General features: G+C 49.0%; 1 protein-coding gene across 4 annotated transcripts in view; it reads left to right on the plus strand.

Moving 5' to 3' along the window:
- The window catches only part of slc6a20 (solute carrier family 6 member 20), a 55,657-nt gene extending 39,821 nt beyond the window's left edge, over nucleotides 1-15,836 (plus strand). The window contains exons 8-11 of one of the 4 annotated variants that reach the window (XR_013888477.1): nucleotides 1,017-1,224; nucleotides 6,355-6,514; nucleotides 7,271-7,365; nucleotides 11,607-11,627. Coding sequence is in view for 2 of the 4 variants with exons in the window: in XM_080201781.1 (XP_080057907.1) it covers nucleotides 1,017-1,224; nucleotides 6,355-6,514; nucleotides 11,607-11,772; nucleotides 13,744-13,881 (672 nt within the window). In the remaining 2 variants the exon portion in view is untranslated. Of the gene's footprint in view, nucleotides 1-1,016; nucleotides 1,225-6,354; nucleotides 6,515-7,270; nucleotides 7,366-7,481; nucleotides 7,614-11,606; nucleotides 11,773-13,743 lie in introns of those variants that run through there. The other 3 variants (XR_013888476.1, XM_080201781.1, XM_080201791.1) reach the window with 3 other exon arrangements.
- Nucleotides 15,837-25,536: the final 9,700 nt, after the last annotated feature.

Below are 25,536 nucleotides of genomic sequence, written 5' to 3' on the forward strand. Positions count from 1 at the left end.
TGTTTGTCTTTATCCATTTGTGGGGGCCATGGGTGTTGCTGGCTGGGCCAGCATTTATTGCCCACCCCTAGTTGCACTTACTGAGTGGCTTGCTGGGCCATTTCTGAGGGCAGTTGAGAGTCAACCACATTACCGAGGCTCTGGAGTCACATGTAGGCCAGACCGGGTAAGGATGGCAGATTTCCTTCTCCAAAGGACACTAGTGAACCAGATGGGTATTTCGATCTGGTGCCATTTTCTTCTCTTTAGCCCAGTGCCACCAGGTTGGGCTGCCTGTCCCCAGTGAGGCAGCAGGGAGGAGAGGTTTAGGATCACTACGGATCCCTCTAAATCCTGGAATACATTAGGCTATCCTCAGCTTTTCAGCTCCGATCCTGCCCCTGGAAGTCACAAGCTCTGGGATCAGAAATTGTGTCTTCATTTGGAATCATGTAAGGATAGCACCGGGGAGAACAGAAAATGTTCGTCCGGTCAACGATCAGATTGTCTTCGGTTGAAGCATTTGAAAGGGAATTAGACCGTTACCAGGGAAGGGCGAATGTGCAGGGTCACTGGGGGGGGGAAACGACCAGGGCGAGGCCTGGAGAGCCAGTGTGGGTGTGATGGGCCGAGTGGCCCCCTTACTGCACCGCGACGATTCTGTGAACACAAAAGGGAACCCAGTGGCCTTTGCGGGTAAGAAAATGATGTGCCCAGGGAAAGGGGCAAGGTCGTGGCTGTGGCAATGAGCACTTCGCGAAAGAAGTGGACTTGTCAAATGTCACAGGGAAAGGAGGTGATAATAGAGAAATTGGATCGGATAAAAATAGATCTTAAGGAGGTACTTACACGGAGAATGGCATTCAAAATGGGGAAGCTACAAAGTTTGGGATGGGGTGCAGAGAGAGCTCTGGATTGAGAGAGCTCTGTTCACAGTATGTTTGTGGCCCCAGACTGGAACCAAAGGTTATATATAATATTTATATATATAGTGTATGTTTTAATATTTACATAGTTTGTTTTTTTTTTCTCCCTAGGCTGCGGAAGGCACTGGGCTTTCATTTATAGTTTTCACAGAAGCGATTGTGAATATGCCAGGTCCATCTCAGATCTGGTCAATATTATACTTTCTAATGGTTTTGATGCTGGGCATTGGAAGCATGTTGGGAAATACAGCAGGAGTTATCACTCCTCTCAGTGACATGAAGATCATCTCCAAGTATTTACCAAGGGAGGTCATGATAGGTAAGATTCCGGAGCTTTCCGCACCTTTGCCCGTCGGCATCAGGGGATAATGGCGCTGAAGGAAGGGAAGTCTTCCCAGTTGGCATTGGCATCACCAACTCTCAGCTCGGGAGAGAGGCGGGCGGGATGGGGAGTAACAATCCCGGGCTGCAGGACAGAGTGTGGAGTAACAATTCCGGGCTGCGGAGCGGGGTGTAGAGTAACAATCCCGGGCTGCAGGACAGGGTGTAGAGTAATAATCCCAGGCTGCGGAGCGGGGTGTAGAGTAATAATCCCAGGCTGCGGAGCGGGGTGTAGAGTAACAATCCCGGGCTGCGGAGTGGGGTGTAGAGTAATAATCCCAGGCTGCGGAGTGAGGTGTAGAGTAACAATCCTGAGCTGCAGGACAGAGTGTGGAGTAACAATCCCGGGCTGCGGAGCGGGGTGTAGAGTAACAATCCCGGGCTGCAGGACAGAGTGTGGAGTAACAATCCCAGGCTGCGGAGCGGGGTGTAGAGTAACAATCCCGGGCTGCAGGACAGTGTAGAGTAACAATCCCGGGCTGCAGGACAGTGTAGAGTAACAATCCCGGGCTGCGGAGCGGGGTGTAGAGTAACAATCCCGGGCTGCAGGACAGTGTAGAGTAACAATCCTGGGCTGCGGAGCGGGGTGTAGAGTAACAATCCCGGGCTGCAGGACAGTGTAGAGTAACAATCCTGGGCTGCGGAGCGGGGTGTAGAGTAACAATCCCGGGCTGCAGGACAGTGTAGAGTAACAATCCCGGGCTGCGGAGCGGGGTGTAGAGTAACAATCCCGGGCTGCAGGACAGTGTAGAGTAACAATCTTGGGCTGCGGAGCGGGGTGTAGAGTAACAATCCCGGGCTGCAGGACAGTGTAGAGTAACAATCCCGGGCTGCAGAGCAGGGTGTAGAGTAACAATCCCGGAATTTTTTTGAACTACTTAATGGGATATTGGCAGCCAGTGTTTCCCTTTGGTTTGTTTTTATGAGCTTGAGTTAGTTCCTTGTGGAGCTTTACAGAGGTTGAGTCAAGTTTAGCTGTTATCTAGAATGTGCTGATAGGTCTACTGTGATCCAGAGATGAGATGATAACCTGAATAATCAGTTGCTATTTTAATGTAATCTTTGCTTATCTTTCTGATTCTGCATTCCTTCCTCCTTGTTTAACATACCTGGTTCTGACAGGTTATTTAATGAACAGGTTCATGAGTATGGAACCTGCTCCTGATTAGGCATCTGATAACATGCGATTGGGCTGTGTTTGGAGTGGGCAGGAATGTGGTGTAGCTAACCACTTTGTTAAGGCAGAAAATAGAAAAGCAGAGTATATTTTGGGATGGTAAGAGACTGCGAAATGTGCGCGTTCAAAGGAAAATGCGTGTCAGATGCCTGCATTGCAGAAGGAGGCCATTCGGCCCGTCACCGCCTCTTCAAAAGGACGCACTACCTCGGCCCTCCCATCCAATCAATCCCTGTAAACCCACACATTGATCATGGCCAGCCCCCCTCACCTGCACACCTTTGGAGCGTGGGAGGAGATCGGAGCACCTGGGGAAAACCCACGCCGACACTGGGAGAACGTGCAGACTCCACACAAGACAGTGACGCGAGCCGGGAGTCGAACCCAGGCCCCTGGTGCTGTGAGGCGGCAGCGCTAACCACTGGGCCACTGGTGCTCCGTGAGTGTACTTGAGAGAGATTTCTGGGAGCTAGGGGAATTGAGGAATGGGGATAGTGCAGGAGTTTGGAGCTGAGGTAAATCAGCCAGGATTGAGTTAGAATGGCAGAGCCAGGTAAGACCATTAGACGTAGGAGCTGGATTAGGCCACTCGGCCCATCGAGTCTGCTCCGCCATTCAATCATGGCTGATATTTTTCTCATCCCCATTCTCCTGCCTCTTCCCCATAACCTCTGATCCCCTAAGATGGTCCACTCCGGACACTGCTTCTTATGGATTCAAATCCATGGAAGGGCAGTGAAGGATTTATTTCCCACCCTTTTTGTTTGGCTTCTTCTTCCTGCTGCAAAGTCTGTTACAGCTGAGAGGTGGTGGATAAGCCAACAAATTCAAATACCACACTGACAATTCCGGATTCCCTTTCCCCGGCGGATAGAGTAAGGAAAAGTCACCGCAGCCCCAGGTGACCATTGAGGGGGAGAGCTGATTGGTGGTGATTTATCCTGAGGGTCACTACACCTCGGGCCAGGGGGGCAAGGTTGAGAAGGCGGGGGCCTTCGTAAGCAGCCGGTAGGGGAATGGAACCCGCGCTTTTGGCATCGTTCTGCGTCGCAAACCAGCCGTACAACTGACTGAGCTAAACCGATTCCCCAAAAGAGTGACCGCGGATACTCAGCTCCCCTAGCGATTTCTCCTGTGGCGAGTCACGCTGACTCTGGGCCGCTCCCGATGTTTGCAGGGTCACACGTCCATTCCAGAGTCCGTAATCTGCAAGTAATATCAACAAATTGCCAACATTCCAGCTCCAGCTCCTGAGCTGAGGAAGGAGCGAGCTGCTGATGTCAGCTTTTCTCAAATCACTTCGGAGTTTTTATAGCCTGCTTCTAGAGCACAGTGACACAGATGAGAGGCATGATAAGATAACAGTCAGTTCCTGGTAACAGAGGTTGACTTTGACCTGGTTTATTGGTTGATAAAGAAAGGCTGAGATTGGGAATATTGCAGTTGTGCAATGAGTGGGGTATGTGTTACAAGAGGACGTTTCAACGCCGGAGTAACAGTTGCAAACACATCAGGGGGAAGCAAAATTTCTTGTTAGCGAAAGCACATTGTGCCAAAGATTGTAGAGGTTTACTGTGCAGATGTTCTGTCAACTGCAGGGCACAAGAAAGTGAACCTTTGCCAAGCTAACTTGTTCATTTCTCCAAAACTCAATCAGAAAAGTGGAAAATCCTGTTTAAGAGCCTTTTTTGCTTTTCAAAAAAAAAAAATCCCGTGAGAACATGTCAGCCTTTTGCTGCTCTCTTCCTTTACCGCCCCTCCCTATCCCTGTAACCTCCTCCAGCCCACAACCCTCCGAGATCTCTGCGTCTAACTCAGGCCCCCCTCAGTACCCCAGTTTGCACAACCCAGCTGTTGGGTGGCCCTGTCCTCGGCTGCCTGGATTCTAAGCTTTGGAATTCCCTCCCTAAACCTCTCTCCATCGCTCCTTGAAACCTCTTCTGACTGAGCTGTGGGCTGCCGGTGATCGTGCTGCCTTGTGAGGCGCAGAGTCCAGTTTTGTTTGACGGCATCTCTGCGAAAAAGCCTTGGAGTGTTTTATAACGTTAAAGGCGTCGACTGTGAGCAATTTACAAATGGATGTGGACAGGTCAGGGGAGTGGGCCAAAATCTGGCAGATGGAGTTTAGCATGGATAAGTGTGAGGTTTTTGTCAGGAAAAAACAAGACTTCTAAATAGAGATAAACTGCAGGGTACTTTGGTACAGAGGGATCTGGGTGTCCTTGTGCACGAGGCACAGAAAGCTAGTGTGCAGGTACAGCAGGTAATAAGGAAAGCAAATGGAATTTATTGCTAAAGGACTAGAGGATAATGTAGGAATAGAGAAGGCTGTGGAGGCCAGGTCATTGAGTACATGCAAGACAGATATAGGCGCTTGGTTGGTAAAGGGATTAAAGGTTACTGGGAAAAAAGGTGGGAGAATGGGGCTGAGAAACATCAGCTATGATTGAATAGCAGAGCAGACCCGATGGGCCGAATGGCCTAATTCTGCTCCTCTATCTTATGATCTTATAAAAGTAAGGAAGCATTGCTGCAGCTGTATAAGGCATGAAGGTAGCACGGTGGTTAGCACTGCTGCCTCACAGCGCCAGGAACCCAGGTTCAATTCTGGCCTCGGGTCAATGTCTTGTGTGGAGTTTGCACATTCTCCCCATGTCAGCGTGGGTTTCCTCCGGGTGCTCCGGTTTCCTCCTGCAGCCCAAAGGTGTGAGGGGTTAGGTTGATTGGCCATGCTGAATTGTATGAGGATTAGCAGGGTAAATGTGTGGGGTTATGGAAATAGGGCCTGGGTGGGATTGTGGTCAGTGCAGACTCAAATGGCCGCCTTCCGCTCTGTAGGGATTCTGTGATAATCAACGATGAGTGAGAGCTGGAGTGCACAGCTTCGGTCACCCTACTTGAGGAGGGACTTAGTTGCATTGGAGGCGGTTCAGAAGAGGTTCACTAGACTGATTCCAGAGATGAGAGGTTTGCCTTATGAAGGGAGATTGAGCAGTTCAGGCCGATATTCTCTGGAGTTCAGGAGAATAAGGGGAGATCGAACTGAGGTAAATAAGATGCTGACAGATATTGACAAAGTAGATGAGAAGAGAAGGTTTCCTCTTGTGGGGAAATCTAGAACAAGAGGTCATTGTTATTGGATAACGGATGGCAGATTTAAAACCGAGATGAGGAGGAATGACTTCTCTGAAAGGGTGGTGACCCTGTGGAATTCACTACCCCAGAGTGCGGTGGATGCTGGGACATTAAGGAGGAGACAGATTAATTAATATTGGGTTGCGGTGAACGGGAAGGAAAATAGAGTTGAGGCCAAGGTGAGATCAGCCACGATCATACTAAATGGTGGAGCAGGCTCGAGGGGCTGAATTACTGCTCCTAGTTCTTTGTCGTTGTAACTTGGTGAAGCAAAGTCCCTGATTATAGGGATTCTCTATGAGGGCTTCCTGATGAGCGCAAGTCCGTCACACAAAGCTGGCTCAAAGTGCCTTCCAGATAATGGCGTACGGATCGAGATGGATCCCGGGACTGGGGAGATTGGGGCTGCCCTCCTTGGAGAAGAGGGGGCTGGGAGGTGGTGTTCAAAATCATGAGGGGGCCTGCACGGAGTAGGAGTTTCCCACTCGGGAGAGAATCGAACAGGAGAGAGCACCAGTTTTAAACAATGGGCGAAAGAAGTGAATGCGACATGGGGAGCCCGGCAATGGGAAGAGTGATGGGTCATTTCATTGAACCTTTTCATTTTTATAACTTTGTACGGATGGTTGTTGGCGAGCAGAGGATGTTCCTTGCGGTCTTGCAGTGAGTGAAAGCAATGGCTCAGGTTAATTGCCAGTTATAATGAGGCTTGTTGTAATTACAATGCACTGAAGCCAGTATTTCCTTCTCTCGCAGGAATCGTGTGCCTTGTGGCTTGCTCTATTGGACTGATCTTCAACACTGGATCAGGAAATTATTGGTTCTCTATATTCAATGACTATGCAGCGACCTTGGCCCTCCTGATCATCGTCCTGATTGAAGTCATTGGTATCTGCTACATCTACGGGATCAAGAAGTGAGTGAATTACCTTTTGCTTTTGACCGTGACCTTTCACTGCCTCCTCCTCCCCCCCCCCACCAACTCCCCACCCACACCCTCCCCCCCACCCCCATCTTCTCAAATCTCAGTGAAGTGGGATCGAGCGGCTGGAGATTTGGGGCAATTGTTCCAGTTTCAGGCTCTACGGACAGGAATCCACGGTTCCCTCTGCCCTCCAAAGACTGGGAGACTGTCCCTGTCTCACTGGGAGAGTTCCTCAGGTAGTGTCCCGTCCCCCCCACCACCCTCCTCTCCCACCTCCCCGGGGTGGGGGGGTGTCCTGTGCCCGTCGTCAGCTGAGAAGATGGGGCAGGTTTCGCTTTCAAATCCCGAGGGACAGGCGTTTCTCTGTCCGGCAACAGAAGTGAACCAAAGTTCACGATGACGCCATCGCCGTGCAGGGGAGAAGCGCTGAATATATTTTAGCGCTCGCAGCCCTCCAGATATAATCAAACGTTGCAGAATAAAAATCAGAAAACGGTTGGGGCACGGAAGGAGGCCGTTCGGCCCTACCCTTGTGCCTGGGCCACCCCACTACAAGAGCCAGTCCCAATCCCTGCACGCATCCCACCCCCAACCCTCTCCCCCATCCCTGTGATACTTTCCCATCAAGTATTTATCCAACTTTCTGTTGACAGCCCCATGCCGAGTGCATATGATGAAGCCCTTACTTCGTATGTGGAATTAATAAACGGTTTTCTCCCTTTTCATAACTATTATTTCATAACTTAGGTCATGATGAGTCGAGTTTAGCTCCCTTCCTGTTGATAAGAAGGCTTCCAGTCTTTCTTTGATCTTTTAAAGGAATGAAGGATCACTGCACTAAGGTATTCCGTTTATTTCCCCGCCCTGCCTTGTGAAAGATTTTCTTTTTTTTCTTAAGAAAAAAACAAAATATTATCAGAAGTTTAGCTTGTGGAAAAATACTGCCTGTGTGTTGCAGGGCCTTTTGTTAGAGATCCGCTTGGCACTCTGCCGAGCTGTAGTCTCCTGCCAGGAATCCAGAAGGTGGAGTTTAATTTTAATGCTGACAGAATTCATACAAGTCTCAGCGCCAGGATGAGAGTCCAGAGTGGGGTAGGACATGTCAGCAAGACACACGCGCACAACTCCTGAACAGGGTGAACGTGAAATACTCAGCAGGCCTGAGAGAGAGAGAGAGAGAGAGGGAAACGGTGTTGGCAGCGGGGGTTAGCGGGGAAGAGAGTCGGGGGAGGGTGTGCGGTGTGGGGATTGTCATTCCCGGTACGCCCCTCCCCGTTTCCCTCCATAACCTCCGTCCCCCTCACACCGGCGGGACAATACTTCCGGCGGGGGGTGGGGGGGGGGAGACAGATCCCTCGGACGGCCTCTGCCACTGGAAGGTGGGTGAGGGGGGTGGGGTGTAAAATCCCAGCCGGAAGCTAAACCTGCGCCAAATATGTCCCCATCCCAGCACCCCCCCCCCCCCCCCCCCCCCCCCCCCCCGGCACAGAGCCCGGAAAAGCAGACCTCTGAAAGGAGAGTCGGGAAGGGGCTGGGAACTTGTACCTCCTGTCCCTCTCTCCGCAGACGCTGCCAGACCTGCTGAGTGTTTCCAGAACTTTCCGTTCTTGTTTCAGATTTCCAGTACCTGCGGTATTTTGGCTTTGCGCCCGCCCCGCGTAAAAGCTGCCCCGGGGGGGGGGCATTTTGTCAAAATTTCTTCACGGACAGGGCTCCCCCCACCCCCCCTCCCCTGTCAGCCCCGAGGGCCACAGGTAACATCGCAAAAACTCTGCTCGATGGTGTGAGGTCTCCAAGAGGTAAATAATTAACCAGTTCAAACTTGCCCACCACCTGCACCCACATCTCTCAAATCATCCCCCCGGGAGCTATCGGTTTTCTCTTCATTTATTTCCAGTTTCTCAGGACGGGGAACAGCAATTCTTTGTTGTTTTACTGGGGAGGCACAGATAAAGTGACCACTTCATTCCCGCAGGACAGAAGGTTTATTGGCGACTCCTCCACTTTACATTCCCCACTCTCTCCCCCACACTCCTGACCTCCCCTCCAAGTCACTGACTTGGAAATATTTCCCCGTTCCTTCACTGCCACTGGGGTCAAGATCCTGGAATTCCCTCCCTGACAGCGCTGTGGGTGTACCTACACCACAGGCCCTGCACCACCTCCTCAGGGCAATTAGAAATGGGTGATAAATGTTGACCTAGCCAGCAACGTCCACATCCCGTAAACGAATAATTTTTTTTTAAGGTATATTCATTAAAGAGCTAACGGGGATGGGGCGAGCCTAGTTCTCCAATAGGGACGCCTTGGGAGAAGTGGTCACCTCATTGAGGAGTGGATAATGGAGGCTCTTGGGGAAATCTCCCAGTTTCTGTTCTTGCAGAGCTCCCCCTTATCCAATCTTTTCCCCCTCTCCTCGTTACCCTCGACTCCTTTCTTCCCGACCTTCTCCTTTCCCCTTCTATCTGCCCGTCTCCCTCTCTCCCCTCCTTTCATTCCTCCCCCTGCCTTTTCCTCTCTTCCCACACCCACCGCCTTCCTTTCCCTTCCTATTTGCTGTCCCCTCTAATGTGATCCTGACTTCCCAACCCTCGCAACTCTCCCTCCTCTTTTTTCTCTCTCTCCATTTGACCTTCACCACTTTCTCTCCACTCCACTCCCCTGATCGCAGTTCTCATCTGCTCTCCTCGATTTAATAACTCCAGGAGTCGGCTGTAAGTGCTTTATTGTGCAAAGTAAAGCAAAAACCACAAGCCTGTGCTGAACACAAAAAGATCCCAAGCGGGGTAGTGGAATAATGGACCCGCTCGGGGGCCTGCTTTATACAGGGGGTATACGAGTGCCACCTGGTGAGTTAATTAGCATTCCCTAGGGAGCTCGTGTTCAATGAGTCCTACAGAGAGGTCAATCAGTGATTTCCCCCATTCAAGTCCTGGGGGTTATCACACTTGGCCTCCCTCTCTCCTACCAGGGAGGTGATGGCCTAGTGGTATTATCGCTAGACTATTAATCCAGAAACTCAGCTAATGTTCTGTAGGCCCGGGTTCGAATCCCACCATGGCAGATGGTGGAATTTGAATTCTATAAAATGATCTGGAATTAAGGATCTGCTGATGACCATGTTGAAAAAAAAACCCCATCTGGTTCACTAATGTCCTTTTTACGGAAGGAAATCTGCCGTCCTTACTTGGTCTGGCCTACATGTGACTCCAGAGCCACAGCAACGTGGTTGACTCTCAACTGCCCTCAGGCAACTAGGGGTGGGCAATAAATGCGGGCCAGCCTGCAATGTTCATGCCCAGGAATGAATAAAAAAAAGTCTCTTCTCACTCTCCCTTGTCTCTCTTCTCCGTTCTTTCTCTCTCTCTCTCCCCCCCCCCCCCCCCCCCCCCCCCCGCTGTGAAAGCCTCCTTATTCCTGATAGGTCTGTGTATGACTAGAGGGTGGGGTCAGCTTGGGGGACCCTGAAGGCTCCAGGATTGTATTGGTGGCTGTGTGCTGGGGACAGACGGATATGAATTTGTCTTTTTTCGAAAAAAAAAACCCACGTACTGGAAACATGAAATAAAAATGGAGAAGTTTGTAAATGTGCAGAGGTTCTAACAGCCTAGAAAAACCTCTTAACCCAGAGAGCGGGTTGAAAGTGGAGCTCACTACCGCAAGTAGTCAAATGCCCCTGCGCACGAGGGGGAAAGGGCTTGCATTTATATAGCACCTTTCACAGCCACCGGGGACACCTCCAAGCACTTTACAGCCGTTGAGGTACACCTTGCAGTGTGGTCACTGCTGTCATGTAGGAAACGCAGCAGCCAATTTGTGCACAGCAGGATCCCGCAATCAGCATTGTAATAAGGACCATGTTTCTTGTGATGTTGATTTGAGGGGTAAAGGTCATCGGGGAGGCCTCCCCTGCTCCTCCTTGGGCATTGAGATCTTCCTTTTCCACCTACCCAAGCAGGCAGCCGGGGCCTTGGTTTCACATCTCGCTTGACAATCAGTGCCTCTGACAGTGTGGCGCCCCCTCAGGGCTGGAATGGAATGGCAGCCTTACTTACGCTCAAGCCCGAGAGTGATTCGGAGTCAAGTGTGCTATCTATACCGAGCCATGGCTGAAGGATGAGTTGATTTGGGGGGACTGGGGGCAGCGAGGGTGGTGGAAGGAGAGAAATTGGGGAGGTTGCCCAAATGTCTCTGCGACTGGCTCCATAACTCTGGTGCTCCATAACTCTGACCCACACGTTCCAAACAAAACCTTGGCGATTCCCATCGTTGGGGGTAAACCAGGTTTATCTCCAGGTTTGCCCCTCGGAACGGAACGCATAAAAGATGGCTGTTGCTGTGATGGCCTCGCGAGACCGGATTGGCGAACGTGTGATCGGATGGGGGCGAAGGTGCTCCTTCCTTTGGGGTAAATTAAGTGGACAAAATTAAACAAACTCGAGGATAAATAAAATGATACAATTCCTATAGTGCAGAAGGAGGCCATTTGGCCCATTGAGTCTGCACCGACAACAATCCCACCCAGGCCCTATTCCTGTAACGCCACCCATTCACCCACTAAACCAACCCACCGGAGCACCTGGAGGAAACCCACGCAGACATGGGGAGAGCGTGCAGACTCCCCCCAGACAGTGACCTCAGCCGGGAATTGAACCCAGGTCCCTGGCGCTGTGAGGCACAGAAGGCTGTGAGTTTGGGTCAGGCGCAGGCTGTGTAGGTGGAAGGCTGCAGCGACAGGCAGACCCAGTGACCCAAGATGTGACCCTGAACCCGTCATGGGTGTGTGGACACCACAGGGACCCCAAGAGGAGCTGGGCGTATGCGTGTCTGGTTTTCTGGTCATTATTTCCCCTTTGGTCAGTATCGCTCATACCCCATGCCGTTATCGCATTGTGGGAGCTTGCTGTGCACAAATCAGCTGGCGCCTTTCCTTCCATTGGCCGCAAGGTGCTTCAGATCTCCTGGGGACGTGATAAGATGCTACGTAAATGCAGGCCCTTCCCTTCCATAATTAATCCCCGCTGTGAACTTTTAACGATGTTTATCGGTGCTTGTAACTAATCAGGAAAAGTATGTCTTGCAGATTCCGGAGAGATATTGAAAAGATGATGGGAAGTAAACCAAACTGGTATTGGGTGATCACCTGGGTTTTCGTCAGCCCAATTTTAATCATAAGCCTGGTGGTTTTTTACATTGTTGACTACAGCATATCAGGAACACTAAAGTACACTGCGTGGAATGCAGCCGAGGTATGTGCTTCATCTGGTTTACTTTAAGCTCTGCCCACTTCCGACCCTCGAATATCACTTGGGGATTGAGTACGTTCGGGCGATTGAAGGTTGCGGGCACGGCAGTGGCCAACCCTGGCGCAGGCTGGTAGCATTTGGCTCCTGGCTGATGCTCTCTTGTCGAGCGAGCGCACAGGAAATTTTCGGGGATTCTCCGCGGGGAGAGAGAGAGGCAAGATCCAGGAAGGATTCAGTGCATCCACGGCCCTGGGAACTCGAGAATAATGGTTGGAGAAATCTAGGTACACGCTGCGCACCCTTTTTGTGCTCTTGGCCAAGGAACGTGGTGTGATGTGGACTAGGATGATGTTCTCTCAGGCTGTTGTTCTATCAAAGTTAGTTGAATGGACCACTAAGAGGTTCCTTGAGCAGTAACTTCCAAACCCATGGCCATTAGCATCTAGAAGAACAAGATAAATGGGAACACCACCACCTGGAGGTTCCCCTCCGAGTCACTCACCATCCTGACTTGGAAATATATTACCGTTCCTTTGTCGCTGCTGGGTCAAAATCCGGGAACCCCCTCCCTAACAGCGCAGTGGGTGTACCTGCATCACAGGGACTGCAGCGATTCAAGAAGGCGGCTCACCATCTTCTGAAGGGATGGGCAATAAATGCTGGCTCGGCCAGCAACATCTACATCCTATAAACAAATCCGTGCACAATCTCAGTGTAGATTACAGTGGATTTCCCAGCCAGTCAGTTATGTAGAGGTTATATTTACTGGGGTGAGGGCTGTCGGTGTTTTGGGGTCACTGGGGCACACTCCTGATTTCCCAATGAAAGCTCCACCACTGGGAATGTGAACAATTTGGACAACCTTCCGTTTAGTGTCAGCGTTAAGCGTTCCCAATCAGAATACCAGCCCAGCCAAGATGGGCCGAATGGCCTGTCCCTGTGTGCAAATGTGATGTGATGCCATGAAACTCAGAGAGAGTCGGGCAGATATTCACCCTTCTCCCAAGAATATTTGGGCAGAACGGGTCACACGAGGCCTATGACGAGTGGGTGTGTTTGAAGAAGGGTGCGGATCGTCAACGTGTCCACAGGGAAGCAGAGCACCAATCCTGTGAGGTTCTGGGTGCCACGGTTATCTGGCCACGCCATCCCGGGAGGAGCACACTCGACCTTCATGGCACGGACTGTTCCCAGCAGGCATGGAATTTTGAACAGGCCGGTGTACGGGCAAAACTTACCAGGCAACTGGCGAGTGTTTCTGCAGAGCCGGCGGATTTATCTGCTTCGGCATCAGAGAACGAGGCAGCAGCGAGATGGGGCCATCCGTTTTATTTATCTACAGAGAATCCTCCCCTCCCCCCCCCCACCAACAAACCTTCTCCACAGAATGGCTGCCACTCCCTGTATCTACAGATTGTGAGTAGCAGCAGGCGGAAGATCTCGCCTCATTAGGCTGAGTTCGCACTTGGGAAGTCCCATCCTCCTTGTTACCTTCAGCGAAGGGAGTGGTGCCAGTCGCGTTTGGCCACCCTCTTCTCCGAGATAGCAACCGAGATAGAGGCCTCCACGAGATTGGTAACTGGAGAGCACCGCCGAGGCCTTAAAGCAGCGTTTTGTTGGGCAAAGTCGGGAGGGGCTCTGAAACCTTCCCCTCCCCTTTGTGTGCCAGGTGTGTGTACGCTGTGTGCCCGGGACCTTTTTGGGGGCGTTTCCCCCCTCCCGCCGGTGAATTCCCTGCGATGCGCCACCGCTCCCTGGCAGGAGATGATGTTCAGACGGGCTGTGAGTGTGGAACTGGCTCCGGTTTCCTATCAGGCAGAGCCGTCACGTGGGGTTAACTCTGTACAAAGCGCTGTGGCCAAATGGCCAACAGATTTAGCCACAATGCATGATCCTGCTCCATTGTAGTGCTCACTGTGTGATTATCATCTGGACCCTATTTTTAGGCCTTTGCTGTAACCTTATATCTTCCAGGGGCGATCCGTGAAGTTGGAATATCCACCTTACGCCTTGGCTGTGATTGGACTGCTGGTGGCCAGTTCCACTGTGTGTATTCCTTTGGCAGCAGTCTTAGTATTCATCAAGAAGAAGTTCAAGAGAGAGAAATATTAGGTTTAAGATGCCAATTTGGGTGACCTAAAATAACATACTTTAGAAGCATTCCTTCTAGGCTCCTTGACAGATATCCCAATATTTTTTTTAAATGCACACTATTTTGGATTTTTTTTTACACAGCATGTGTTCAAGAAGGTATGAAGGATGCACATTCTGAAGAAGAATGGCATTTTTTAGTAAAAAGAATGGTAATTAAAGCATTACCCTCAAACCATCAATAAAATATCTACAGTCCCCATTCCCTACCCCTCTTTACACTTAGTAGAGGCACTGCCTCTGTCAGACAAATAGAACCAACCATTTGTCATTATCCTAGGAGTTAATCACATAGGCACCACTTGGTGTTGCCTACTTTGGGCGGTTCAGTATATCCACATCCCACTGTTTCTACCTTGATTAGCTCTGGTGATTTCGGACAATGTGGGGGCTTTAGTCAGTTGTTTGCACCTTGTTCAAGTACAGTAACTTTGGTGACGTGACACTTTGCATTGCTAATGATTTGCGACATGCACCATGCGCGGCCCCTCCGCACCTGAAGCAGTCTGTGTCCGTGTGCAGCGAGGCCTGGACAACCTTCGGGCCTGGCCTGACAGGATGCATATTAACGGTCACACCGTGGGAGCCAGGTAATGAGAGATTCGAACCATCTCCCCATGACATTCAATAGCATTAGCACCTCCGGATCCCCCACCATCAATATCCTGGATGTTACCATTGACCAGAAACTGAGCTGGACCAGCCATACAAATACTGCGGTTACCAGAGCACGTCGATCCTGTGGTGAGTCATTCACCTCCTGACTCCCCAGAGCCTGACCATCATCAACAAGGCACAAGCCAGGAGTGTGATGGAATACTCCCCACTTGCCTGGATGGGTGCAGCTCCAACAACACTCAAGAAGCTCGAAACTATCCAGGACAAAGCAGCCCCTTTGATTGGCACCCGACCACTCCCTCCACCACCAATGCGCAGTGGCAGCAGTGTGTACCATCTATAAGATGCCCTGAGGCAACTCCTTCAACAGCACCTTCCAAACCCGCGACCTCTACCATCTAGAAGGACAAAGGCACGTGGGAACGCGAGTTCCCCTCCAAACCTCTCACCGTCCTGACTTGCAAGTAAATTGCCGCTCCTTCGTTGTCGCTGGGTCAAGTTCCTGAGACTCCCTCCCCAACAGCACTGTGGGTGTACCTACACTGCGCAGACTGCAATGGTTCAGAAAGGCAGCTCACCACCACCTTCTCAAGGGCAACGAGGCTGGGCTATGAATGGTAACCTTGCCAGTGACCTTCCCAAACTGAGAACAAATTCAAACAAACTGAGGTGCAGCGGCTATCGTTGTTGCGATGCAGTTGCTCCATGGAGTTTTTGGGCATCAGAATCAAGTCGGTTTTTTTTTTGTAAATGCCTTGGTTAAGTTTGACCAAGTTTGATACGCTGTTTCAATGCTGAAACCTATTTTTAACATCAAGAGTTCCTGCCATACGTGGTGGGGACTGTACTATTGTTGGAATTCCAACTCATCCAAGCAGAAAGTTGACACTGACCCAAGTGTCATTGGCCATTGAGAAAGGACTCGAAAGACAGAGGTTTATTTTGTTCCCTTTCCTTCTGGCTCCCCAAGCCAACTACAACAGGGAGCCCAATGTGTGAAGCCCACTTAAGTTTGCATAATAACACACTGATGCATGTGCTTAACAAGAGGGCCTCTGAATTAAAGAATATAATATACTGTAAATAGAATTGTTAATAACTGGAAAAATCTATGCATCAATCCTTTGCAATTTGTAATATCTTTTTACTTATATCATTGGTTGTCTCCAAAGTGGCAATGGCATTTAAATGGATTTATTTTAATATATTTTGGAAATTCTGTATGTCGTTGTGAGATGGAATGTGTAAACTTATAGAAGTAAAACACCTCCTCCATGGGGAAAATGCAAGCTCTGGTACGACATTGTCGAACTACGTGTTGTGATTTTGATAGTAGAGCTTTAGCCTTGGTCATTTCACGGAAGGCGGGCGTTTCAAAAGGCCCCTGGATCTCGACCGCCCCTCGCCAACCAGCGAATCGAACCGGACATTTCACTCCCTATGCTTTGTCCAAGTTGAATCCTGGGAGACAGATATTCCCCGAGCCCGGATCGGCCGCGTTTGTCACAGCCCGCCGTGCCAGAGTGGGAAAATCGGGATTTCACCTGCATGGACAAGAAAGTTGGATTTGGCCGCTGGAGAAGTTAGGAGCCACTGAATGGGATGAGACCTGGCGTCAAAGCAACTCTGGGAGGTTTTTGCACATCTCCCACTCACCTGTGTACGTGTGTGTGTGTGTGTGTGTGTGTGTGTGAATTGAAATTCCAAACACAGAATAAGGTGGCCAATGTATAAAATAAGGGATACTGTGACCAAGGTGGACCGGGGGGTTGGGAGGGTAACCATAAGGGTAAGTGGGGGGAGGGGAATGTTTCTGGTGATGATAAAAGCTAGATGTTGGTCTCTGCCGACTAATTCCGCATTACACTCTCACACAAAAACACAGGTAAAACCCAGGTCTAATTACCTAGAGGCAACCAAAGGAGGTTGTGCAGGGTAACTGGTCACTGATTCCAACCATCAGCGTGAGTTAGTTGAATTCTTAGTCACACATCAGACCCCAGAAGAACATGAGGCAATCGGGCAGAGTCCCAGTGAAATACATTGTTACTTAAATAGAATAGCTTAAGCTATATTTAAAACCTTATTGGGATACTCTAGAAGGATAAGAATGTGCCTGGTACTCAGAGATTGTGAATGAATAAATAACAGCAACTATTTATACAACTGCATTCACCTCCTTTGAAGAGCTTGGCTGAGTGCTTTCTATTTATAACAAACCATGATTAACGTTTGTATTGATTCTGAGATTATACAAGAGAGAATAAATGCCATGAATGTTCCTCTCACCCAATCCTTTAGATAGTAGCTAAGGTGCAATTCTTTATTTCTTCAGGAGAGCAGAGTGGTATGTTACAAATTGGGATGAGATAATTTGACCTGATTGCAGACCCGATTTGCTGTAACATTGCATGAAACAGCTTCTGCAGTTTTGACATGCTCCTTATGACACCGGACACATTTACAATTGGGCCCATCGTCCAAATTCTGGTTGCAGCCAGTGGCTGTTGGAATGGCTGGGTCTCGAATCAAAATGTGTGTGCAAAGATCCTTCACAAATCTTGTCTAATGAAGACAAATGCTCAAGAATCGTAACAGTCAGTAATTCTCTGCTAGGATTCAAAGATCTAATTGGTGTATATGATCTCACATTAGTTAAACATTTCAGGAGTGGCAAAGGTCATTGAGTATGTGTATAATAAATAGTCAATACCTATGAACTCTTGGCAACTAAAGTAGTTATTCAGGTAACAAAATTGAGTGCAGAAAATGTTCTCATTCTTCTCTCCCCTCTCACCTTCCAGAATAGATTTTCCAATCGAATGTTAACCTATTGTGTCCCTGTATTGTGTATCTATTAATAATTGTTAATAATTTAGAATGGTAAATTGTCTTTTAATTTCACCTTTTAACTTGGTTATGCTATTTTGCGAACCAGCACAGCCAGTTGAAATGCACACTTGCACAGGATTAAGGATCATATTATAGATCAAAAAACACAAGAGTCTGTAACAGACTATTTGCAATGGTCCCCGGTAATTACAAACACTTCAAGAGTCAGAATTTAGGGATGCCTGAGTGCACGTGGACACAGCTACAGAATCATAGAATGGTTACAGAACAGGAGCAGGCCATTCAGCCCATTGGGTATGTTCTAGCTCTGCAAGAGTAGCTCAGTTTGTCCCACTTTACTCCCCCCCCACCCCCCCCCACACACACACACACACACACACACACACCAAAACAAGCTCCTCCAGCAATATATTTTGTTTGAGGAACTTAGCCAATTCCCTTTTGAAAGCCAACAATTGATTCCGCCTCCAATACCCCTTCAGGCAAGGACATTCCTGATCCTAACCGCTCACTGTCGCGTGCAAGAGGTTTTCCCCATGTCAACCCTGACTCTGTTTCTAATCACTCGCTGGTTTGGGTTGTCCGTGGGGAGGGGGCAGTACCAGCAGTTTGCGTGTGAGGCAAAAGGCCTCAAGTTAAGTCCTGAAGTTAAAGTTCCAGCAGAAACCCTTGAGGAGAACTTCAGATGTGAACAACAGGAACACGGGAGTTTCTGTGTTGGAAATTAAGCAATAGAAAGTTCAAACCTTTCAGACTTTATCAATATAGTGTTCTTGTGTAATTCCTTTGAGACATCCTAGACGCTGGTTATTCTTTCCCCGAGGTAACAGACACCTCCCTCCCACATCCCCCCAAACTCAACATGTCATATTTGTGCAAAATTATTGTATCTTGTCCAATCAACAGATTTAAATAAAAAGCTATCTTCTTTGGGATGGATCTGTTCATTTTTATTTAAATTGCAGCCTTGTTTTCTGTCCTTCTGGAAAGTGATGGGGTGGCACAGTGGTTAGCGCTGCTGCCTCACAGCTCCGGGGACCAGGGTTCGATTCCCGGCGTGGGGGTCACTGTCTGTGCGGAGCCTACACGTTCTCCCTGTGTCTGCGTGGGTTTCCTCCGAGCGCTCTGGTTTTCTACCACAGTCTGAAAGACATGCTGGTTAGGGGGCATTGGCCGTGCTAAATTCTCCCTCAGTGTACCCGAACAGGTGCTGGAGTGTGGCGGCTAGGGGATTTTCACAGTAACTTCATTGCAGTATTAATGTAAGCCTACTGGCGACACTAATGAATAAGTTTGACCAGGCTCCATCTAGTGGCGGCTGATTGCTCAGCAACTAAGGGAAGCAGATTTGTGTTTAACAAGTGCAGGGGGCAGACTTTTCTAGATGGTCAAGTTTCCTGCCCCAAAACTGAAAGTTTCATTGGAGAGCACATATCCTCCAACTGGAGGAGGGCCCATTGCCCCCATCTGGCCAGTAGCTCTCTCTCGCCCCCAGTGGCGACACCAGGAGTGGTGGTCACTGCCGGGAGTGCAACTGGTCCCACAGAGCAAAATGCAAAAATCCAAGCTGGAGGTAAACCCACTGGGATGAGGCAGTGGGAAGGTCAAAGAGTCACACAGCACAGAAAAGGCCCTTTGGCTCATTGAGCCTGCACCGACAATAACTACCACCAAATTCACTCTAATCCCATTTTCCTGCACTTGTCCCATACTTTTGAATGTTGTGATATTTCAAGTGATCGTCCAAATATTTGGAGATTGTAAGATTTCCGGCCTCCATGCCTTCCCAGGCAGTGCATTCCTAACGCCCACTCCCTCTGAGTGAAATTTATTTTTTTTCAAATCCCCTCTGAATCTCCCACCCCTTACCCTAAAACTACGCCCCCCTCGTGATTGACCCCTCAACCAAGGGGAACAGTTGCTCCCTACTCACCCTATCCATACCTCCCACAATCTCACTGTTATGTCCTCCTTCAGCCTTCTCTGTTCTAAAGGAAACAACCCAAGTCTATCCAGTCTCTCCTTATAGCTCAAATGCTCCATCCCGACAAATTACCTCTGTACCCCCTCTAGTGCCACCACATCCTTCCTATGGTGAGGTGACCAGTACCCCAGCTGTGGATTAACCAATGTTCTGTACACCTCCAACATAACCTCCTTGCTTTTATACGCTCTACCATGCTCTACGCTCTAAAAGCCAGTGTCCCATTTGCCTTTTCAACTATCCAATTCACATGCTTTCTGCAGACTTCAGGGATCTGTAAATAAGTAGCCCAAGATCCCTCTGTTCCTCTTTTCCAGTGTTCCACCATTCATTAAATATTCCCTCATCTTGTTACTTCTTCCAAGGAGAGCACAGAAGACCCCAGGTGTGGATGAGAGGTCATGGAGGGGGCGGGGTGGTGTGTGGACTCCCACGGCCAAATTTGGAGGGGATACTTGGGCAGTGCAGACCTTGTTAACCCTCTCCCCCTGCTGGTATAAGGGCAATCCCATCCAGGCCCTATTCCCGTAACCCCACTTATTTATCCTGCTAACCCCCTGACACTGAGGAGCAATTTACTATAGCCAATCCACCTAACCCACACATGTGGGGGGAAACTGGAGCACCCAGAGGAAACCCAAGCAGACACGGGGAGAACATGCAGACTCCACACAGACTGTGACCCAAGCAGGGAATCGAACCTGGGACTCTGGCGCTTTGAGGCAGCAGTGCTAGACCATCTATATCCTTAAGTAAGGAAACTAAAACTGTGCACGGGGGGGGGGGCTCAAGGTGTGGTCTGACAAATGTCCTGTACAGCTTCAGCAAGACTTCCCCACCATTCTATGCCACCTCCCCCCACCCCCACCCCCCGCCTTGCAATATAGACCGGCATTCTGTCTGCCTTCCCAATTTCTTGCTGCATTCACACGCTAACCTTGTGTAAGTCCGATTGGTGTGTGTCACACCCCTAAACTCCCTCGCTGATGAATATACATATTGGACCATTTATCCACCTAAACAACTGTTTCCCTCTTTTTCCCTCTTCATACTGTTTAATTTTCTCCCTAACCCTGGCATTATTTCCAGCCAACATCAGAATCCCCCATCCCCCCAGTCAACAGATTTTAATAAATCACTTCGCTGGAATGTATGTTTGCAATCCAGTTCCCTGTGTGATTGATTATAACCAAGCTCCACCCAGTGGCAGCAAGTACTCATAGAATCCCCACAGTGCAGAAGGAGGCCATTCGGGCCATCGAGTCTGCACTGACAACAACCTGACCCAGCCCCCATCCCCGTAACCCTATCTCTTCAATCTCTTAATCTCCCTGACACTAAGGGGCAATTTAGCATGGCCAATCAACCTAACCCGCACTTCTTTGGAGGGTGGGAAGAAACCGGAGCACCGGGGAGGGGAATCCACGCAGACATGGAGAGAGCGTGCAGACTCTGCATAGTCACCCGAGGGTGGAACTGAACCTGGGTCCCTGGCCCTGTGAGGTAGCAGTGCTAACCACTGAGCCACCCCAGTTACTCCGTAACTAATATGAGGGGATTTGTAAAATAGTTTGAGGTGGACAGTGATGTGTATCTCGTCCGAATGACATCTGCATCCAGAAAAGACAAAAATAGGTTTTAAAGGATCCAGCAGCAATTCTGGTTTTTGTTTGCTCCACACAGCTGTTGATTCCTCGCCGTACAGCGTCCTGTTATTTGGGAGAGTCTTGGGGCTGGGGTATTGTTATTGTGACTGGATTAGTAATCCTGGGACCCAGGCTAATGCTCGAGGTTCAAATCTCAGTTCCTGGAATTCAAATTCCACTAATTAAATCAGGAATCACAAACTAGCCTGAGCAAGAGAGGCCGTGAAACTACAAAGGGTGTAAAATTCAATCTGATTTACTAATGGAAGGATACCTGCCGTCTTTACCCAGTCTGGCCCACACGTGACTCCAGGCCCACAGCAATGTCTTCAGAGAGTAATTAGAGACGGGCGACAAATAAAGTTTAAAGTTAATTTATTAGTGTCACAAGTAGACTAACATTAACAAAGGCAGCAGATACATGGGAACACTACAACCTGCAATTTCCCCTCCAAGTCATTCACCATCCTGACTTGGAAATGTATCTCACAACACCAGGTTAGAGTCCAATAGGTTCATTTGGTAGCACGAGTTTTCAGAGTGCTTCTTCAAGCACTCACCTGATGAAGGAACAGCACTCCCGAAAGCTCGTGCTACCAAATAGACCAGTTGGACTTTAAACTGATGTTGTGAGACTTCTTACTGTGTCTATTCCAATCCACCGCTGGCAACCCCCCATCATGGGTTCCTGGCGCTGTGAGGCGACTGTGCTAACCACTGCGCCGCCCACTATCCTTTCTGCCTGGAATAGAAGACTGAAAGGTCACCTTGACTCTTCAACATTATGAAAGGATTTGCTGTGGTGGGCACCATTTGTGAGCGAGACCAGAACTAGGAACCATAGGTATAAGATTGCCACCAAAAACTCGAAAAGGGAATTCAGGAGACACTTCATTAGCCAGAGAATGGTGAGAATCTAGGACTCGCTACCATACGGGGGCGCATTCAAGGGAGAGCTAGAAAAGAGCATGGGGAGAAAGGAATAGAAGGATTCCATGCAATGTCCAGTTGATGTGTAACTGATGCTGATTCACAAGTAACAATTGGACATCTCTGGCAACTCTCATGATGAATTCATTTGAAGAAGGTCACTGCATATTCAGTTCAGTTGCAGATACATCACTGGGTTCAACAAAATCCAAAGTTCCTCACAGAATCCCCACAGTGCAGAAGAGACCATTCAGCCCATCAAGTCTGCACTGACTCTCTGGCCCAGATTATCCCCCTGCTCTACCCCGCATATTTACCATGGCTAATCCATCTAGTCCAAACATCCCGGGACACTGAGGGGTAATTTAGCACAGCCAATCCATCTAACCAGCACATCGTCAGACTGTGGGAGGAAATCGGCGCACCCGGAGGAAACCCACGCAGACACGGGGAGAACGGACAGACTCCACACAGGCTGGAATTGAACCCGGGTCCCTGGCACTATGAGGCAGCAGTGCTAACCACTATGCCATCGTGCTGCCATTTCTACGAGCAATTTGAGGACATTATTTTTCATACACGACCACATTGATATATGATAGAGTCATACAATAGTTACAACATGGAAAGCAGTATCAGGCCCAGAAAGAAGGCACGTTATAATTATAACTTTAAGCATGGTTTGCTCTCAGTATAGAATTTTCTGGAACTGCCTTTTACTTTTAAAAATAGATATTAAAATCTAAAATGGCTGCCAGGGCCTGGTGACTTTTGCAATTTCCACATAAGCTCGGAACTGCCTCCAAAATGTCCCTAACTGAATGAGCTTGGATGGACCTGAAATGTTAGCTCTATCCTCGCTCCACAGAGGTTGTCAGACCTGCTGAGATTTTCCAGATGCTTGTTTCAGATTCCAGCATCAGCAATATTTTGCTTTTATGATAATTATCCAGAGGCCCAGGCGAATGCCCTGGGAGCAAGGGTTCAAATCCCACTGCTGGTGGAACTTCAGTTCATAAATTTGGAATTGAAAAGCTTGTCTCAGTAATGCTGTTTAACTTAGAAGTTCCAACTGATTCAGTAATGGGAAGGAAATCTGCCGTCCTTACCTGGTCTGGCCTACATGTGACTCCAGAACCATATCAATGTGGTTGACTCTTAAATGCCCTCTGAAATGGCTGAGCAAGCCATTCAGGGGCAATTAGCGATGGGCAAAAAATGCTGGCCTAGCCAGCGATGTCCACAGACCATATGAGAATGTATAAAAATCCACAATCTTTATTGCAATGAGACAGGAAACCAGATCTACCCCATTGTGGTGAGGAAGCGGCTTTCCAGAACACAGTAACAAGCTGCTGAGTAAGTAAAATGCCAGCGCTGAAACAGAAATTCTCTCAACCCTATAAATATAGCTATACCTGAGCATCACCTTAACCTCTAATCAGAACATCTTAGTCATCTTCAACATGCTCCTTCTATCCAATCCTGCTGTGATTTTTACGCAGAGGGTGGTGGGGGTCCAGAATGCGCTGCCAAGTAGGGCGGTGGAGGCAAACACGCTGGGATTGTTTAAAAATTACCTGGATAGTCACATGAGCAAACTGGGAATGGAGGGATACAAACGAATGGTCTAATTGGACCAATGCACAGCACAGATTTGGAGGGCCGAAGGGCCTGTTTCCTATGCTGTACTGTTCTTTGTGTTTTACCCGGTGGAGTCTCCCTCTCCTCTATCTAATGATATTCAGGAAGTTGTCTTCCAAGCTGTCTCTTGACAAAGGAATGATGATGGTGGTGCCTGCCCCTAACGCACTGCCAAAGCTAGAAGCAGAGTGGCCCCAGCTGTTTATTGTCTCACACACAGGAATGTCAGATGAGTAACTATAGTTCTTGCAGTTTTCATTGAAATAATGAGGGCTTAATGGACTACAAGCACTTCCTTTCATACGGAATACTTAAAGAATTTATGTGGATTGGCATAAGGAAAATAAGGTTCACTAATGTTCTTTAGGGAAGGAAATCCGCTGCGCTTACCTGGTCTGGCCTACATGTGACTCCAGAGTCACAACAATGTAGTTGACTCCCAACTGTCCTCAGAGAGGGCCATTAAATGCTGGCCCAGCCAGCAACACCCATATCCCATAGACAAATAAAAACAAAATGTTCAACGGGAAGGATGTTCAGAGACTTGGTCAAAGGGAGAATTTGCACAGAGGCAATGAGAAGAGGACAGGTATTGTGGCTGGTGGAATGGAAGTCCAGAGCAGGATCCCACAGCTGAAGGCACTGGAGTCAACGCTGGGATACTGGAAAGGTGTGGGCACAGGGGGAAACGCTAAGGAGGCCAGTTATGAGAGCAGGGTAGAAATCCAGCTGCTGGAGTTAGCTTGGACAATTCTCAGAGACTATGTATGTGTCGCAGTGCGAGACAGGACCCTCATCTACTCACGTGGCTTTCCAAACCATGGAAAAGCAAAAATCTCCAAAAGGTCTCCCAAGTGTATACAGGTAGATAGATAGGAAATGTTCAATTGAAGCTCAATGTGCAAGTGTTAGAAACTTGTTCAAATGAGGAATCTGAAGTTGATAAATGGCGCAAAATGTAAGATTAAAAAATAGGGAAAGAATCAGCAAGTGGGTGGCACAATGGCACAGTGGTTAGCACTGCTGCCTCACAGCGCCAGGAACCTGGGTTTGATTCCCGGCTTGGGTCACTGTCTGTATGGAGTTTGTCGAAGCATGGTACATTGGGGAGACCATGCAGACGCTACGACAACGGATGAATGAACATCGCTCGACAGTCACCAGGCAAGACTGTTCCCTTCCTGTTGGCGAACACTTCAGTGGTCACGGGCATTCAGCCTCTGACCTTCGGGTAAGCATTCTCCAAGGCGGCCTTCACGACACACGACAGCGCAGAGTCGCTGAACAGAGACTGATAGCCAAGTTCCGCACACGAGGACGGTCTCAACAGGGATCTTGGGTTCATGTCGCACTATCTGTAACCCCCGTGACTTGCCTGGGTTTGCAAAACCTCACTTACTGTACTGTCTGGAGACAATACACATCTCTTTAAACTGTGATCAGTGCTCCTTCCACTCACATTATCAGTCACTTCAGGTCTTGAACAGCAGGTTAGGTGTAAGGATTCGCATTTTAATCAGTAATCTCTAAACTGTCTGTGCTTTATATGCTCTGTCTGAGGCCAGAACTCTCCATTCACCTGACGAAGAGGCAGTCCCCTCAAAAGCTTGTGAGTATATTATCAAATAAATAGGTTGGACTAAAACCTGGTGTTGTCAGACTTTTTACTGTGTATGGAGTTTGCACATTCTCTCTGTGTCTGCGTGAGTTTCCTCAGGGTGCTCTGGTTTCCTCCCAGAGTCCAAAGATGTGCAGGTTTGGTGCATTGGCCATGCTAAATTGCCCTTCAGTGTCAGGGGGATTAGCGGGGTAAATACAAGGGGTTATGCGAATAGGGCCTGATGGAATAGTGGTTGGTGCATATTCAATGAGCCACACAACCTCCTTCTGCACTGTAGGATTCTATGTCTATGTGCGAGTTAGGTTGATTGGCCATGCTAA

Source organism: Carcharhinus amblyrhynchos, chromosome 2, assembly GCF_965287045.1.
Source record: "Carcharhinus amblyrhynchos chromosome 2, sCarAmb.v2.hapA, whole genome shotgun sequence".
Taxonomy (NCBI): Eukaryota; Metazoa; Chordata; class Chondrichthyes; order Carcharhiniformes; family Carcharhinidae; genus Carcharhinus; species Carcharhinus amblyrhynchos.